The sequence below is a fragment of the Beta vulgaris genome, chromosome 5 (genome assembly GCF_026745355.1).
Source record: "Beta vulgaris subsp. vulgaris cultivar EL10 chromosome 5, EL10.2, whole genome shotgun sequence".
Taxonomy (NCBI): Eukaryota; Viridiplantae; Streptophyta; class Magnoliopsida; order Caryophyllales; family Amaranthaceae; genus Beta; species Beta vulgaris.
This window is the reverse complement of record NC_079206.1, coordinates 14,489,471-14,505,165: the sequence shown is the minus strand read 5'-3', so window position 1 is coordinate 14,505,165 and position 15,695 is coordinate 14,489,471. Positions and strand designations below refer to the sequence as shown.

The 15,695-nt window shown below is 35.8% G+C and overlaps 1 protein-coding gene and 1 pseudogene across 3 annotated transcripts; one reads left to right on the top strand and one right to left on the bottom strand.

Moving 5' to 3' along the window:
• Nucleotides 1-4,979: 4,979 nt before the first annotated feature.
• On the bottom strand, nucleotides 4,980-15,452 carry LOC104908288 (hypothetical protein). Of its 3 annotated transcripts, none has more exons than XM_057395022.1 (2): nucleotides 14,338-15,452; nucleotides 4,980-4,998 (listed from the first exon to the last, which is right to left on the bottom strand). In XM_057395022.1, the coding sequence occupies exon 1, from the start codon at nucleotides 15,366-15,368 to the stop codon at nucleotides 14,382-14,384; it is 987 nt and encodes a 328-aa protein (XP_057251005.1). In that variant the 5' UTR covers nucleotides 15,369-15,452; the 3' UTR covers nucleotides 4,980-4,998; nucleotides 14,338-14,381. The 3 variants fall into 3 exon arrangements, with proteins under 3 accessions (XP_057251005.1, XP_010695681.2, XP_019108357.2); XM_010697379.4 differs by lacking the exon at nucleotides 4,980-4,998 and adding an exon at nucleotides 6,275-6,519; XM_019252812.3 differs by lacking the exon at nucleotides 4,980-4,998 and adding an exon at nucleotides 10,000-10,018.
• On the top strand, nucleotides 8,075-12,221 carry LOC104908300 (uncharacterized; annotated as a pseudogene).
• Nucleotides 15,453-15,695: the final 243 nt, after the last annotated feature.

Sequence of the window (15,695 nt, the reverse complement as noted above, 5' to 3'; positions counted from 1 at the left end):
TTTATCTGGTGTGTTAGGATTGAAGGCTCATAATTTCTACAACTAAATAATAACGGTTTTTTCACCAAATACCCCCGACAAATTAAAAAATTCACCATATACCCTCAATAATGTTCCAAAAATTCACCATATACCCTTGAGTTTTCAAAAACGTACACCAGATACCCTTTTTCTAACTTCCGTTAACTCACTGTTAGCATTATTTACGATTTTGCCATCATTAAGCCCTAATCCTAACATGTAAACTCTAACCCACCCAAACCCTAACCCCTGCCAACCCTAACCCTTCCCCCTCCTACCCCACCCCACCCTCATCCAGCCTAGTCCAGCCTCAAATCTCCACCACCGCATCACCTGCAGCCACACCAGACCGCCACCACCGCACCATACCAAACCGCCACCACCGCCTCACCGCACCAAACTTCTTCTCTCTCATCACCACATCACCGCCACCACATCACTTCTTTTCTCTCTCTCATCACTGCATAACCGCCACCACATCACTTCCTCTCTCTCTCATCAGCGCATCACCGCCACCACATCACTTCTTCTCTTATCACTTCACCGCATCACTGCATCACCGCCTGACCAACTGCTGATTTTTCCATTATAGAAGAAGAAAGGAGTGAGAAGAAGACGACTGGAGGGGGAAATCAACAGGGAGAGGAAGAGGGAAGATGACTGCGGCGGTGGAGTGGAGGGGTGGGGGCTGGTGGTGCGAACGCAGGTGAGAACTTTTCGATTAACTCTAATGCAGGGGGTGGGGGAGGTTGGTGGTGAACGAAGAGGGGGTGGGGGAATCGTTGGTGAACGAAGAGGGGGAGGGGGAGGGGTGTTGCGGAGGTGGGTAGGGGTTGGGGCTGTGGTGGGGTGGAGGGGAGGGGTGGGGGCTGTCAAGGGGTTAGGGTTAGGGTGGTATTAGGGTTAGGGTAAGATTTAGGATTATGGGTTAAATTAGGATTAGAATTAAGGTTTAGGCTTAATGATGGCAAAATTGTAAATAACGCTAATAGTGAGTTAACGGAAGTTAGAAAAAGGGCATTTGGTGAACGTTTTCAAACACTGAAGGGTATATAGTGCCTACCTGTGGACGTATGTCTATTTTGACTGAACCACGTAAATGCTTGTGTTCTCTTTTATTTATTTTCTTTATTGCTTTTTCATCCTTGTTATTTCATAGGTTTGTTTCGCATTAATCAAATACTACTACACCCTTTCCTAACAATATTAGTTTTACTCATTTGAAATTGGATAAACTTCTTTCTTATGAATGCGTTATGCCTTACGTGTGCCATTTTTTATTGTGTAACCATATGTTTAGCCTTGATGACAAATATTGACGCTTAGGGCATGTTCTTCTCACAACTAACTAAACTGAACCTATTAGATTCTATTGGATCTTATAAACCCGAGTTTCACTATTTACACTTGATTGGATCTAGTTAGCCCTTAGACTTAGCTTTTAAGATAAAGAATATACCGAGAAAAAATGTTATAACGAAAGCAATAAAGCAAAGAAGAATTAAAGAACAATCAACATAATAATTAACGTGGTTCACTAATAATGTGTTAGCTATGTCTACAAGTAGACGAAAAGTAGTTTTATCATCTTGAAGAGAGAGTACAAATTACAGAATAATGAGACAAAGATTAAAAAGAGGATTTGTATTGTACACTTCTATTATACCTAAAACAGACTGAGCCTAAAACATAAACCAATACATAAACGGTTTACTAAAAAGCATACACCGAAGAAGTTCGAGGTCGTGCTTGGTTAAAAGTAGCGCCAGATAATTCAAGGCATATTTCAATATAAGGTGAAATCAGGGTTTATTAGGTACAATTAATGAAGTGCAATAAGTTATAGGGTGTGATGATGAAGAATATATTGATAGTGATGATCATAAGGTTAATATGGAACATGAGATCATCAACATGGATGGTTCATGACGTTGAAGCATGTAGCACATTTTGGGTACAACCAAATGAATATATAGGGTGTTACTAGCAGTGGCGGAGCCAGGATTTCAAAATCGAGGGGTCATTCACACTCTGCATGAACGAACTATTAAACTATATGAAAATCAATCAATAAATTACCATCATAAAGAAACTAAATCATCATAGAAAATTATAAATTAATTAACACTACCTAAGTACCTAATATATACAAATTTACATCTCACAATTTCAACATTCACAAAAAAAAACAAACAACAAACTAACTAAATGCATCAATCACTTATCACACCTTACAAATTCGAAAATTCACACATGACACATATACGCAAATATTACAATTAATATCAACCAAATAAGATTTTAAATATACAATTTAGGAATTAGAAAATAAATAATGTAAAAGAATTAAAATTTAAATTATATAAATATTTTTACAATAATACGTACCTTATGGGCGATGGCTACCGGCTGCAGGCTGGTCGGAGGTCGGAGGTCGCGGTGCAGTGCGGCGGACGGCGGTGAAGTCTGGGCTTCTCGGCAGTGGGCAACGACTCACTAGTCAGTGAGAGTGAGGTAAAAAAAAAAATTGGGATATTCCATTTGGTACCATTGAATTTTTGGCTTTTCCATTTGGTACCACTATTATTTTATAATTACACATGATACCACTCTAATTTAATATTAATCTTTACCATATCATTTTTTAAGTAAAATATTAGTTAATGGTTGAACAAGAATACGATTTTGTTTGGGTTTGCATGTTTCTATTTGCAGTTGCAAAAATTTAATAAATTAAGATTTTAGGGTGTCGTTTTAACCCTTAAAGCTCAATTTTTCAGTCAAAATTTTCATAAAAATGATCATAATATTCTATGTCTTTTTATTGTCAAATATGACCTAAACTTTGACATTAACGACTAAAACGATTACTAAAACCTTAGCGCAAATTAAAACATGTAAATCGAAGTAAAACTCTAGCCTATTTTAACTTAAATTAACACTTTACTTAGTTGAATGCTACAATACAGAATAAAATCAAATTATAGTGGTACCATGTAGAATATCTGAAAAATAGTGGTACCAAATGGAAAAGCCAAAAGTACAATGGTACCAAATGGAATATCCCAAAAAAATTTAAGCGTGAGAATTGGGAAAGGAAGGAGAGAGAAATTGATAGTTTTCAAAATTAAATGGTTTTAAATTTAATTTAAAATTTGATAAGAATTGGGAGTTGGGAAATTTGGGATCACTTCAATTAATATATGGAAGTGGGCCAAAAAGAAGCAGAAACTGACATTTTAGCCGTTAATACTGCACGTCTGCACTGCTGCGCCTCACATTATTTTTTCTTTTTTTCTTTTTCCCAAAAAATCTTTAATTAGTTTTTTAATTTGAGGGGTCACGTGACCCCACGTGATCCAATGTGGCTCTGCCACTGGGTGTTAGGGATGACATAAAGCATATTCTAGAGTGTTATGATGAACTCAAGACATTCGCAAAACATAAGAGAATAAGGTTAGGATAAAGGAGAAAGTGCTCGTAAGTCGTAGTGACATGTCAAAATAGCATCTCAAGGATACCAAAGTATTACGCACCAAAGTAAAGTATAAGTTAGTATCAAAACTCAGTCAAATCGGTATGAACGTGTAATTTGATACACTTGGTACCAAGTAAGAGTTACTTTGGTATATGTATCACAATGACCATATTTTGGTATCAATTTAAATGAGTTTTCGTACCAGATTATACTTGACGCAGTCGGAAATTATGGAGAAAAGCAAGCGCTAATCTCGATCAAGAACAGACAGATTTACAAGCGATAAATCTGTAAAAACTCCGAAATCCACCAGAAAATAGTAGGAACTCTGTGATATTATTAAAAGTCAAAACTGCCTCCAAACAATGACCTAACAATGTTTAAATACGTAAAACAAAACACTAATACGAAATTAAGAAAATAATAAAATCCGGAAATAATTAAAATGCTGATTTCGGGCCTTAAACGAACTCGGATGGCTTAAAAAGCCTATAGTTGGACTCGTTGGCCCGTTCTGCTTCCGAAAAGGTATCACAATAAGCAATCGGACTCCGTCGGCCCGATTAGTAGAAATCATTCAGGCTTTTTTGTCGAACTTCATTATCGAACTTATTCGCTAACCTCCCTACGTCAATACTTTATTTTGATACCTCCAGCTTGTAAAATGCGTCTAGTATTCTTGTGAAATACCATTTTGACATCTCACTATGACATGTAATTCAAGCTCTAAGGTTACGTAGTGCTCGTTGAGTAAGTCTTATATGTGGTGTTTTAGTTCTTTCCTTTTACATGGTATGAGAGGATTGAATAAGGCTCACACGTCGTACAATAAAAAACAACAGAAAAAAATAAGGAACATACAAAAATTATAAATGCAAACTCTAGAGCATGAAAAATAAGCACGATAATATATCAATACTTCCTCTGTTTCTTAATAGATGCGTCATATTAACTTTTTTACGAAATTTGAAGTTTGACCATATTTAAAACTAATTTATAAAGATAATGGTAATTGTCCAAATTGTTGTTGGGTTAATCATAATATGCATTTTCAAAATATTATTTTTTATAATTCTTAATAATATATCATTAAAGATATAGATGGTCAAAGTTGTACATCGACAAGTGTGTCAAGTCAATATGATGCATCTATTGAAAAACAGAGGAAATATATATGTGACAACTGACAAGTACAAGGCACTCCGAATCTTTCTACAATCTCACATAATCTCAGATTTGTGAAAATGTGTCGCATAATTCGACTAACACAAACGTGTCAAATCTCGCACTATCGTGTTATAAGTGATATGCAACCGAGCAAAAGAGGCCAAACGGGCGTGTGTAAGCAAGAGCAACCGTACAATAGTGTCTTGTGCAAACTGCAACCTGTATCTCATGCACCGTTCTTTTGGCTCCAAACAACAAACCGCAACAGCTTCCAACCTCTTTCAAAGTCAATTAGCCCAAGAGAGATCAAGGAGTGCCCTGATTTTTGGAAACTGTATCAGACACTATTATTGTTACTACTCATTTATAAATTGAAGCATATTCCCATTTTTAGTGTATAGCCATGTGATAAGCATTAAAGTGATGACAAATTTTGATGCTTAACATAGTTCCTAAACATCACAGGTAACAGGTGGGTATGAAAATATGGACTACCCAAACCTTTCCATATGTTGAATAAATAATTTGGTGATGTTCCTTTGATGGTATGTTCGTCATTGTCGTCATTTACCCTCTCCTCGCTCAAATTGGTGGACTGGATAGTGGATTTATATAGTTTTTTGAAGCAGCCAGAAAATTGATACCCCATCTATACTAATAATAAAGAGCATGGCCCTCTGGGAAAAAAAAAAAAAGAAGAAGAGTAAAGAGCATGGCCCATCAAGGGCCAATTGACCAATTTGGTAAAAAAAATTGGCACATAACGATAATTTGGTAAAAAAGTTGGATTCGGTGACAATTTGGTAAATAAACTTAGCTTCGGATGACAAATTGGTAAATAAACTTAGGTTCAGGTGACAAATTGATAAAAAAAGTTAACTATTGCGACAGTTTATTAAAAAAATTGAGCTTTTGTGATGTTGAGGCCAAAATTTTAAAAAACTATTTTTCTATGCTTTTCCATTTTTGTTAAATTTTATTCTTCTTTCCCACACATTTATTTACCCAACTATCGCTCATTATTTTACCATGTATTCTTTCCATTCTAATTAATACAAGAGGAGAATAAAAAATATTATTCCACTCATCATAGTTTAAGTGCAAATGTATTCAATATTTTTTGTAATATTTAATGTATTATTGTCCCTAAAGTTATTACTCCGGAGTGTATAGTTTCATTAAAATATTGTAACTATCTTAGAAATATTCCACAAAAATATTGAAATAAATTTCAATACATATTGCATACAAATGTTATTGTTTTTGAATGTTTTTTTTTTTGAAAGGTTGATCTCGAATGTTAATTAGAATGCAAACAAGAGAAAAATTATTGTGATTCTCGCTCATATTGTATTTATTAAAAGGAGATACCCCTAAATTCAACAATAAATAAAAAGAAAAATAGGTTTTTAAAATTTTGGCCTAAACGTCGCAAGAGCTCAATTGTTTTTACCAAACTGTCGCAAAAGTTAACTTTTTTATCAATTTGTCATCCGAAGCTAAGTTTATTTACCAAATTGTCACTGAAACTAATTTTTTTACCAAATTGTCGTTAGGTGCTAATTTTTTTTACCAAATTGGTCAATTGGCCGCCCATCAAGATATGGAGAAAAAAACTGTCAAGCAATTTAAGGAATGTGAAGATAGTGCTATTTTTTGTTTTTATTTAGTGCTATTTAGCTGTGAATCCAGCATCAATATACAATCTAACTGCTCCTATCAGGGGTGGAACGTACATCAATAGACAGTAGAGACTTCACAAAGCAGTGTGCTGTGTGCATCCCAAATATGGGGCCTCGAATTGGCAGCTGCAGCGAAAGCTGTTGACTCCCTCCATTGACTTTTCAGCCCATCTGGAGAGTATACAACCAAAATTGAACATGGTCTACCCTCAACACAAAATAGCAACTATAGCATGACAACAACACTGTATATGAAATTCTTTTGAATTCTGTGGAGTCTGAATATATCATGCCAAAATGAAAATTGTTCGTCCGAAAATTATGGCATGACAGCCTACCTGTTACCGCTAATCTCCACCACCGGACAATAGGTTATTCTAGCATCTGTCCACTACGCTTTGAGAATGGATTATTGCCCGGTTCCTCTATTTCAGGACAGAAGATTTCTCTAAGAAACCAGACTACCAATATTCGTTGCCATCATGTGGGGACTCTGGGTTACAAGGAACAAGCATATCTTTCAAGGACAGGATGTAACTCTTGATGATGCTCGACACCAGGTACAGGGGCTCTAGGAACATAACACTTTCATCTCTAGGAATCGCTCCACGCAGGAGAATCCAACCTTTCCCCAGTGTTCCTCATTGCCAATTTGGGCCAGCAGACCCATGGCAACCCACAGATAATAGTTCAAATAGATTGATCCTGGGATAAATCAACAATTTCGGGAGCACAGCGGGGTAGCATTGGGTAATAATTCTCTCAAAAAAAAGTAAGGAGTTCTACGATATATTAACTCTTTTTCCCCTAAAAATTACCGTGTACATATCATTGTGATAGGCACTATTTGCATGTCGCGATAAAAATTTAGTAGTTTCTCACGTACCTTCACCTAGCACGAGTACGTTAATAAAATAGACATTGTCACATAGTAGTATTCATTTTCAAATGTATGTCTAATTATGTTACTGAGAGTAACCTCCTGCCTAGCAAACTTCCCCCACCTTTCTTCGTTTCTCTTTCTTATGCCCACTTGCTATTGTTCTTCCAATTCTTAGGAGTGCGAACTAACCTTCTTTTAAGAAAAAAGATAATCCGCATTCTACTATAAGTACGTGATATCTGAGGAGTATGTATTTCATGTCAGTGGTCATTACTTCATTCACTCATTAACTCACTGAATATGATCCATTAGGGGTTTCTGGGATCTGGGTTTCTTATATTGAAGGTTTTTTTATATAAAAAAGGGGGGAAAACAACAAAGAATGGATTTTTGGTCTTGCAATAATGTTTTACTTGCAATTTATCTTCTGTTATTATCTGGATTTCATATTTCTTTAGCTAAGGAGTGTAATAATCATTTTATTAATCAACTCTCATCAAAAACCTTGAGATATGAAGTTTTGACCAGGGCCGTTCCTGATAATTTTTGGGCCCTAGGCAAACCTAAAAATAAAAGCCCCTATATGAATCGACCTAATATTTTATAGGTCATATAATTAAAACCTTTGTACCTAAAAGTATAATCTATATTTTGTTAATGATACCAATAAAAAAATAAGCACATAATATTATTAAAAATTACACAAAAATAGCACAAAATTTCACTAAATATTCAGAAAGTGTATCAATTTTTATTTAACTGGTCATAGTTAATTTCTTTTTTTGGGCCCTACACAATCGTGAGCCCTGGGCGGTGGCACTCCTTGCCTACCCTCAGAACCGGCCCTGGTTTTGACCTCAACAAATGAAACTTGGAAGCAGGAAATGTTGATGTCTAGTTTATTACCTAAGACAACTTTGAGAGGAGGAGGTAAATCCAGCTGGAATTCTGTGTATCAGAAAACTAACTGCTCTAATCATGATAATAAGTTTAAGAAGAATTTTCTAAGGGAAATCTCACTCCATAATGTGAGATTAGACCCTGATTCATTACATGGGAAAGCTCAACAGACAAATTTAGAGTATCTGCTGATGTTGGATGTGGATAGCTTGGTTTGGAGCTTTAGAAAAACAGCTGGTTTGCCCACCTTAGGAAGTCCATATGGTGGCTGGGAAGCACCGAATATCGAGCTTCGTGGCCATTTTGTAGGTCAGTTCTTTTGCATTGCTTTGCTCATCATATCTTAATATGTTTTTGCTTGCTGTATACTCTAATATTGGTTAACCTCAACTGCTAGAATACATAAGGTGAAAAAACGTGTAATTTTGCAAAACAGTAGTTTAGTAGAAGTATATGTTATTGTACTTTTTTTTTGAGAAGCATGTTATTGTACTTATATTGTAAAGTTGACTCCGAATATCTGAACATATGATGAAGGGCATTACATGAGCGCAACGGCACAGATGTGGGCAAGTACTCACAATGATACTCTTCAAAAGAAAATGAGGGCATTAGTAAGTGCTCTCAAAGAGTGTCAGGATGCAATGGGAACAGGATATCTTTCTGCATTTCCATCTGAGCTCTTTGACAGATTTGAAGCTTTAAAACCTGTGTGGGCACCTTATTATACAATCCACAAGGTACTGATTAATGTTTATTAGATCTCATACAATAAAGATGTGGAACTCTGTTCTTTTTCCGTTTCTTTATTTTCGGTTAAGAATAGTATGTCTTCATTGGCAGATTATGGCAGGCCTCTTGGATCAGTATAAACTTGCTGGCAATGCTGAAGCTCTAAGGATGGTGACAAAGATGGCTGATTATTTTTACAGGCGTGTGCAGGATGTGGTGATAAAGTACAGCATTGAACGACACTGGTTGTCACTAAACGAAGAAACTGGTGGCATGAATGATGTCCTTTATCAGTTATTCAATCTGTTAGGAACTTGAAACAAAAAATTTACAGTGCAGGATAGGATGATTTAGGAAGTGTGATACAACGATGTACTTATGGTTTTGTATGTTTTAACTTTATCATCGATGTAGCATTTTCTGGTTCATCCTTAATATTTTTGTCTTCTTTTCATCTTAGTTTCATCTATTCATTTAGCTCATGACTAGCATCTTCTAACCGCGTACAGGGCGATCAGAAGCACTTGTTGCTAGCTCATCTTTTCGACAAACCATGCTTCTTAGGAATACTTGCAATAAAGGTTTTGAACATGTTTATAAGATTATCTTCTTTCAATATGTATGTTTGATAATATAGAAAGTACTAATACATCCATATTCTCCATCTCGAAGGCTGATCACATATCTGATTTTCATGCAAACACCCACATTCCAATTGTAATTGGTGCTCAAATGCGATATGAAGTAACTGGTGATGAACTATACCAGGTCAGAGGCCATGTTATAGATTTAGGGTTGATCTATTAATATTCATGCCAAATACGCGATGCATTGCATCATATCTAATACTAGGAGGTCTACTCCAATTTCGGTGGAGCATGATTTGTTGATATTCAGAGTTCTGCTAGCCCTGATATTCTTCCAAAAATTTTGAGCAGGAAATAAGTTCATTTTTCTTGGATGTTGTGAGCTCAAGTCATAGTTTTGCAACTGGGGGGACTTCGGTGTCCGAGTTTTGGTACTGCAATGTGCATTAACTCTTATGCCTCTTTTGTATAATGACATTCTTGTTTGTCAATTAAGAACAAATATGATTGCTTCCAGGAAAGACCCGAAGAGGTTAGGTGACATGCTAAATTCCGAAAACGAAGAATCCTGCACAACTTACAATATGCTAAAGGTATACTAATTTTCAGAATATCTGCACAACATATTTCTCCCTACACTTGAAAGAAAAATTTTTGTTCCCTGAGATTACTATGATATTTGAAGAGAGATTACTATGATATTTGATGTACTTATTAAACTTATACAAACTTACACTTGACATTGGTCGTTAGGTTTCCCGTAACCTTTTCAGATGGACCAAAGAAGTGACTTATGCAGATTACTATGAGCGAGCACTTACAAACGGTGTGTTAAGTATACAGAAAGGGAATGAACCTGGTGTAATGATCTATATGCTTCCTCTTGGTCATGGAGTCTTTAAAGGAAGAAGTACTCATGGTTGGGGAAATCAATTCAATTCCTTCTGGTGTTGCTATGGAACAGGTTTTGGACTTTGAATTTTGACTTATATGTTTCCACCTCTTAAGTTGTTCTGATCTTTCTTCTTTGTCTTTGTTTTGTGAAGGAATTGAATCATTTTCGAAGTTAGGAGATTCTATATACTTTGAAGAGGATGGCGAAATGCCTGAGCTCTATGTAATTCAGTACATATCTAGCTCACTCGATTGGGTTTCCACACGAAGTTCACTGATCCAGGTTGTTGATAATGTTGTTTCCTGGGATCAGATCCTCAAGGTGAAACTACAAGTTTTATCCAAGGAGGTACACCTAATACCATATGCTCTACAACATTTTCTCAGCAGGATAACATCACTTTCTAATAGGCTTTACTTGCCTGGCTCAGAGCTTAGGGATGGCTACCTTGAACTTTCGGATTCCTTCTTGGACATCTTTGAGAGGTCTAAAAGCTTCTCTGAATGGCGATCTTTTGCCTTCACCAAATCCAGGTCTAAATTAAGTATCATGTCTTGTTTGCTGGTACAATGAAAACCATGCATCCTAAAGTCCAGTACTTAAGGATACCAAATGAAATCATACAATGTTTGATTTTTCAAATTTATACTTGATTCGGGCAGGTACGTTTCTATCAATATCTAGGAGTTGGGGAAATGCAGATGAAGTTGAACTACATTTTCCTCTATTACTCAGAACAGAGTTTGTACAAGGTACTAGTATTATACAATATCAAAGAAACTGAACTTGAGCCATGCATCTAGACAGATTTTATGTAGAAATTTCAATAGATTAGCATTACAAGGATATTTTTCAACATCAACTAAAAATTGACCTTTTTTTAGATGATCGCCCCATCTTTGCTTCCCTTCAAGCAATTCTGTATGGACCTTTCTTGCTGGCGGGTCTATCTATGGGGGACTATGACATCCAAACTGGACCGGTGAATACTACTTTAGGCTGGATATCCCCAATTCCAGCCAACTATAACTCCCATCTAGTTTCTCTTGCACAAGAGATGGGAAATTCCAAGTTCTTCCTCTTCAACCAGAACCAACTCATCAAGATGCAAGCATCTCTTAAAGCTCAAAATCATGATTCATACGTGCATGCTACTTATAGGCTCATTCTGAAGACGGTAATCTCAGGACAAGAGGGTGTTATTGGAAAATCAATCATGTTAGAACCTTTTGATCTTCCTGGAATGGTGCTTGCTTACAGTTACCATGGGACAGCTAAAGACGGCCTCATGGTTGTGCATTATCATGCTATTGATCATAAGGCTGGATCTGCTGATTTTCTGATTGTAAAGGGGTTGAACGGTAAGAATGGAACAATTTCCTTACAAACTAAAGACAGACGTTTCGTGTATACTGGCCTAAAGTACTCTAAATCGGACAGTAATGTGAGACTGAGCTGCAAAAATGAATCATCTTCGGACACTATGTTTAGGGAGGCAGCGAGCTTCACATGGAACCAAGGCTTGAAGAGGTATCATCCTATCAGTTTCATGGCCAAAGGATTAAGGAGGAGCTATATTCTTGAACCTTTATTAGCATTGAAAGATGAATCTTATAATGTCTACTTCAACATTACCAACTACTAATAGTCTTTCTAAGGTTCCTTCTGTTGAGCTACTTTTGTAGTTAATAAGATTTTATTTAGTGAGTTTGAGTGTTTCTAAGTAGAATAAAGATAATATCATAGTACTATTTCATTTTATTAAAATAAAGCAAGAAAATTAAAAATTACAGCAAGACATATTTTTAGCTTTAAACTTGTACAGGATGTGTGATACACAAACTAAGAAATAAAGATACATCAACTGAAAAATAAAGATTGAAGTTAGGTTGTTGAGTTTTATACTCATGTTTGGTTTATAGTTAGTAAACAGTTGTTTCATCTAACTATTAAATTGACTATATTTTGTCGCACTCTTTATATTCCCAAAAGTTTCTGCATTAATATGCCCAGGCAGAAAAAAATTTAAAGCCTAAGAATAACTATGTAAGGTTCTTAAGTTTTTCAATTATGTTTGGTTGAGGAACATGAATGTGAAACAATTTTGAAGAACAGTGGGAAGTAATTATAGTTATAATATTTTCAGGAACATTAAAATATCAATTAATTTTATATAAACATTTATGTATATCATCTAGATCTCATATTAATTTATTGTTTTCCAAGCTAATTGCAATGAACATAAAATCTAAAGTTTTGAAGGGTATATTTGAAGTTATCATTAATTTAACTTCATCGTACCATGTAGTTTTTGTACATTTAATCTCATTTTAAACTCTATTGATGTCTTTTTATCTTTCTAAAATCAAAAACTCTACTTATTCTAAAATGACATGACAAACTTAATTAGAACACTTTATTCCCTAAAAAGTTCCAACTTAAAAAATGTGGTCAACCATTAAAGTTTCTAAAATTTGACCTGTAAAACACATATTGCAGCTATTGAAATATTGACCCTAAGTCCCTAACTATGGTAGATAATATCAAACATTTATAAATTATGATTCAATATACAAGATGTTAGTATGAAGAAGTTTTAAAGATGATTTTCAAGAAGGTTATCCTCAATATTAAAGAGATTATATTAAGAGCTTTTAAAATGATTGCACGATGGAACTACAGAATGTTTCTTTTCACATTACAGCTTTACAGGTCCTCCAATAAACATGAAAACCAGTTCCCTTATAAGTTATATCCTTTCCCCAGGACTCCCCTTCGCTCCTAAATGTTAAACGCAACTTGATGAGTTGGCTAGAGGTGCTCACAAAGTGCCTAAAGCTATGATTAGTGACGAGGAGGGCAAGCCAATTGTTGTCCACTTCTACTGTTCTTATTGCAAAAGAGTTGTGGCTCTTCGTAGAATTCAAATAGCTAACAACTTGGTTATACCCACAATAATATTGAGGTATATCAATTATCATCTGGTGGTAAAGCCCTTCAAGAAATATTTTCAGTGCCCTAAAAGATGCTCACTCATAAAGTCATAATAGTCATTACTGAGACTGTCTCAGGCTTTCTCACTCAAACTATTCATTTTAAAACAGATTGGCTCCCACAAGTAGAGAATACTCCAAATTATACAGATGAACCCCGAGAGATATGGTTATCTTTCACCAGGATACTTCATCTCAACAGGTCCAAAATTCCTCATGTTTGAAGAGAATGACCTTCACAACATAAACAAATAAAAGCTCCTCAAAAGCAAGGGCAATCTCATCTCAAAGCATGCCTAACTTCTAAAGTCACAAGTAATAAAGATGTACTGCTAATGACACCTTCACAGAAACACTTGATGCCAGCAAGGAACTCATCTTATTAGAAGAGCATTCCTTACACTCTAATATTAATCAAAAGAGAACTGAACATCCATTCAAGCAAGAAACATCCCATCACATAGCAAGCCTAATTTTTAAACGATCACACTCTAATTCTAGATTTCTGGTCAGGGTGGTCATTGTCTCCTTAACAACTCCAAGCATCTCTCAAAAGTCAAATCATCATCCCTAATCAATCATAACAATCTCAAGTTAAAGCATGCCTAGCTCTTGTAGGTGATTTCTCTGTAATTTTCTCTTGCTCAAGTTAAATAGTTCTACCATATTCAAGACTTGATTTAATCTAAATTTGTAGACTCTATGTATCATAATCTCACAGTTAGATGGTTAAATCTATTCAAACTTCATAGTTCATCAACATGTACTTATCAACGGAAATTCAACAAAAAAAAAAGCAGTAGCATACACCAATTCGCCATTCAAATATTCAATGGTCTAATGTGCAAAATAAAGAACACGATGAAATAACATTATAAAGATTCCAGTCAGTTAATCATCCAATTCTGGGGTATAGGCGTATAGCAATAATTAGAAAATGAAATGCATATGATCACTACTAAAAACATCAAAATGAGAGTTGAGTTGATACAATCATACCTAGTTTAAGTATTGCCACCAATTCAAAAACATTAACCCATAAACTAGCTCTCAGTGGAAGCTTTGGAACTCCTAAATTCCTTCTTCAATTCAGAAACTCTTTTCATACAACCAGCTTTAGATTTCCCAGGAACAGCAGCAGCAATCTTCTCCCACCTCATTGCAACATCCTTAGGAAATACTTTCAATGCATTAAGTAAAGCAATATCTTCATTAGAACTCCAACTATTCACCTCTCCACTACTTTCCCCATTAACCAAACCCACATTTTCACCTTCTATCTTCTTATCAACCGGCTTCCGGTCCTTCAAAAACTTCGAATACGAATCCGAATCAACCGGTTTCTCCTTGCCCAACGACTTCGCTTTATTGATCACACTCTCCACACTATGCCTACCCCTAAAAACCTCAGCAATAACCTCCCATCTCCTAGGTTTTCCAACTGGGTATTTCAAAATTTGTTTCCTCAACAATCCTAAATCATCTTCACTCCATTCTTTCTCCTCAATTACAACCCCATTAACATTCGCCTCCAAACCAACAAACCCTTTATCATTTTTCTTCAAATCAGCCCCTAAACCCTCAAAATTCCCAGGAATTTCACTGTTCTTGAGAGAATCAGAAGATGAATTAACGCTTACCCCATCAATATCAGATCTTTTTCCTCGGTTTCTTTTATTGGGTACTTTTTTCTTGGATTCATCAAGATCAAGGGCGTCAAATTGAGGGGGAAGGTCAAGGATTCTTCCTTGACCAACTCGAATATCTCCGCCAGTGAAAGAGAGGGGAGCGAAGGGACCAACGAGGAGAGAAAGAGAGAACCAGAGGAAAAGTGGTTGAAGAATTTGAGATTGGGAGAAAAAGAAGAAGGATGAAGCTAGAAAAAGGAGAGAGAAGAAGAGTGAGAGGATGAGTATGGGCTTGTCTTTCTGCGAATTTTGAGGTGTATCAATGGCTGCTGAAGAAGGTTGGGGGCGAGATTGGTAGATGAGTTTGGGTCTGCTTTCATCGTAGTCGTCGATGAACTCCATTCTTTTTTTTTAGCAGGAGAGGGAGAGAGCGCTTCCTAGTGCAGCATTCTATTTGCAAAGTCCGGCAGCCGGCTACCTTTTTTTTTCAAGCCAAAAAGAAAGAAACTAGGGAGGTATCCAACTAACAGGCCACCATAAAGCATCCTTAAGAATGATTTTGGAGATTCAAACCAATAACAGAGATTAAAAGTGGAATGACCATAATTTGCCATCCAGTCGGCAGTATAATTAGCTTCTCTAAAAACATGCTGAATATTATAATTATCAAACTTTCTAGAACTTCCGCTGCATCATTAATAAGAGCATTAATTGACCAAGGAATTTTCC

What these genes read in the sequence shown, in the direction of transcription:
- LOC104908288 (XM_057395022.1), bottom strand. Translation starts at nt 15,368, where the DNA reads ATGGAGTTCATCGACGACTACGATGAAAGCAGACCCAAACTCATCTAC.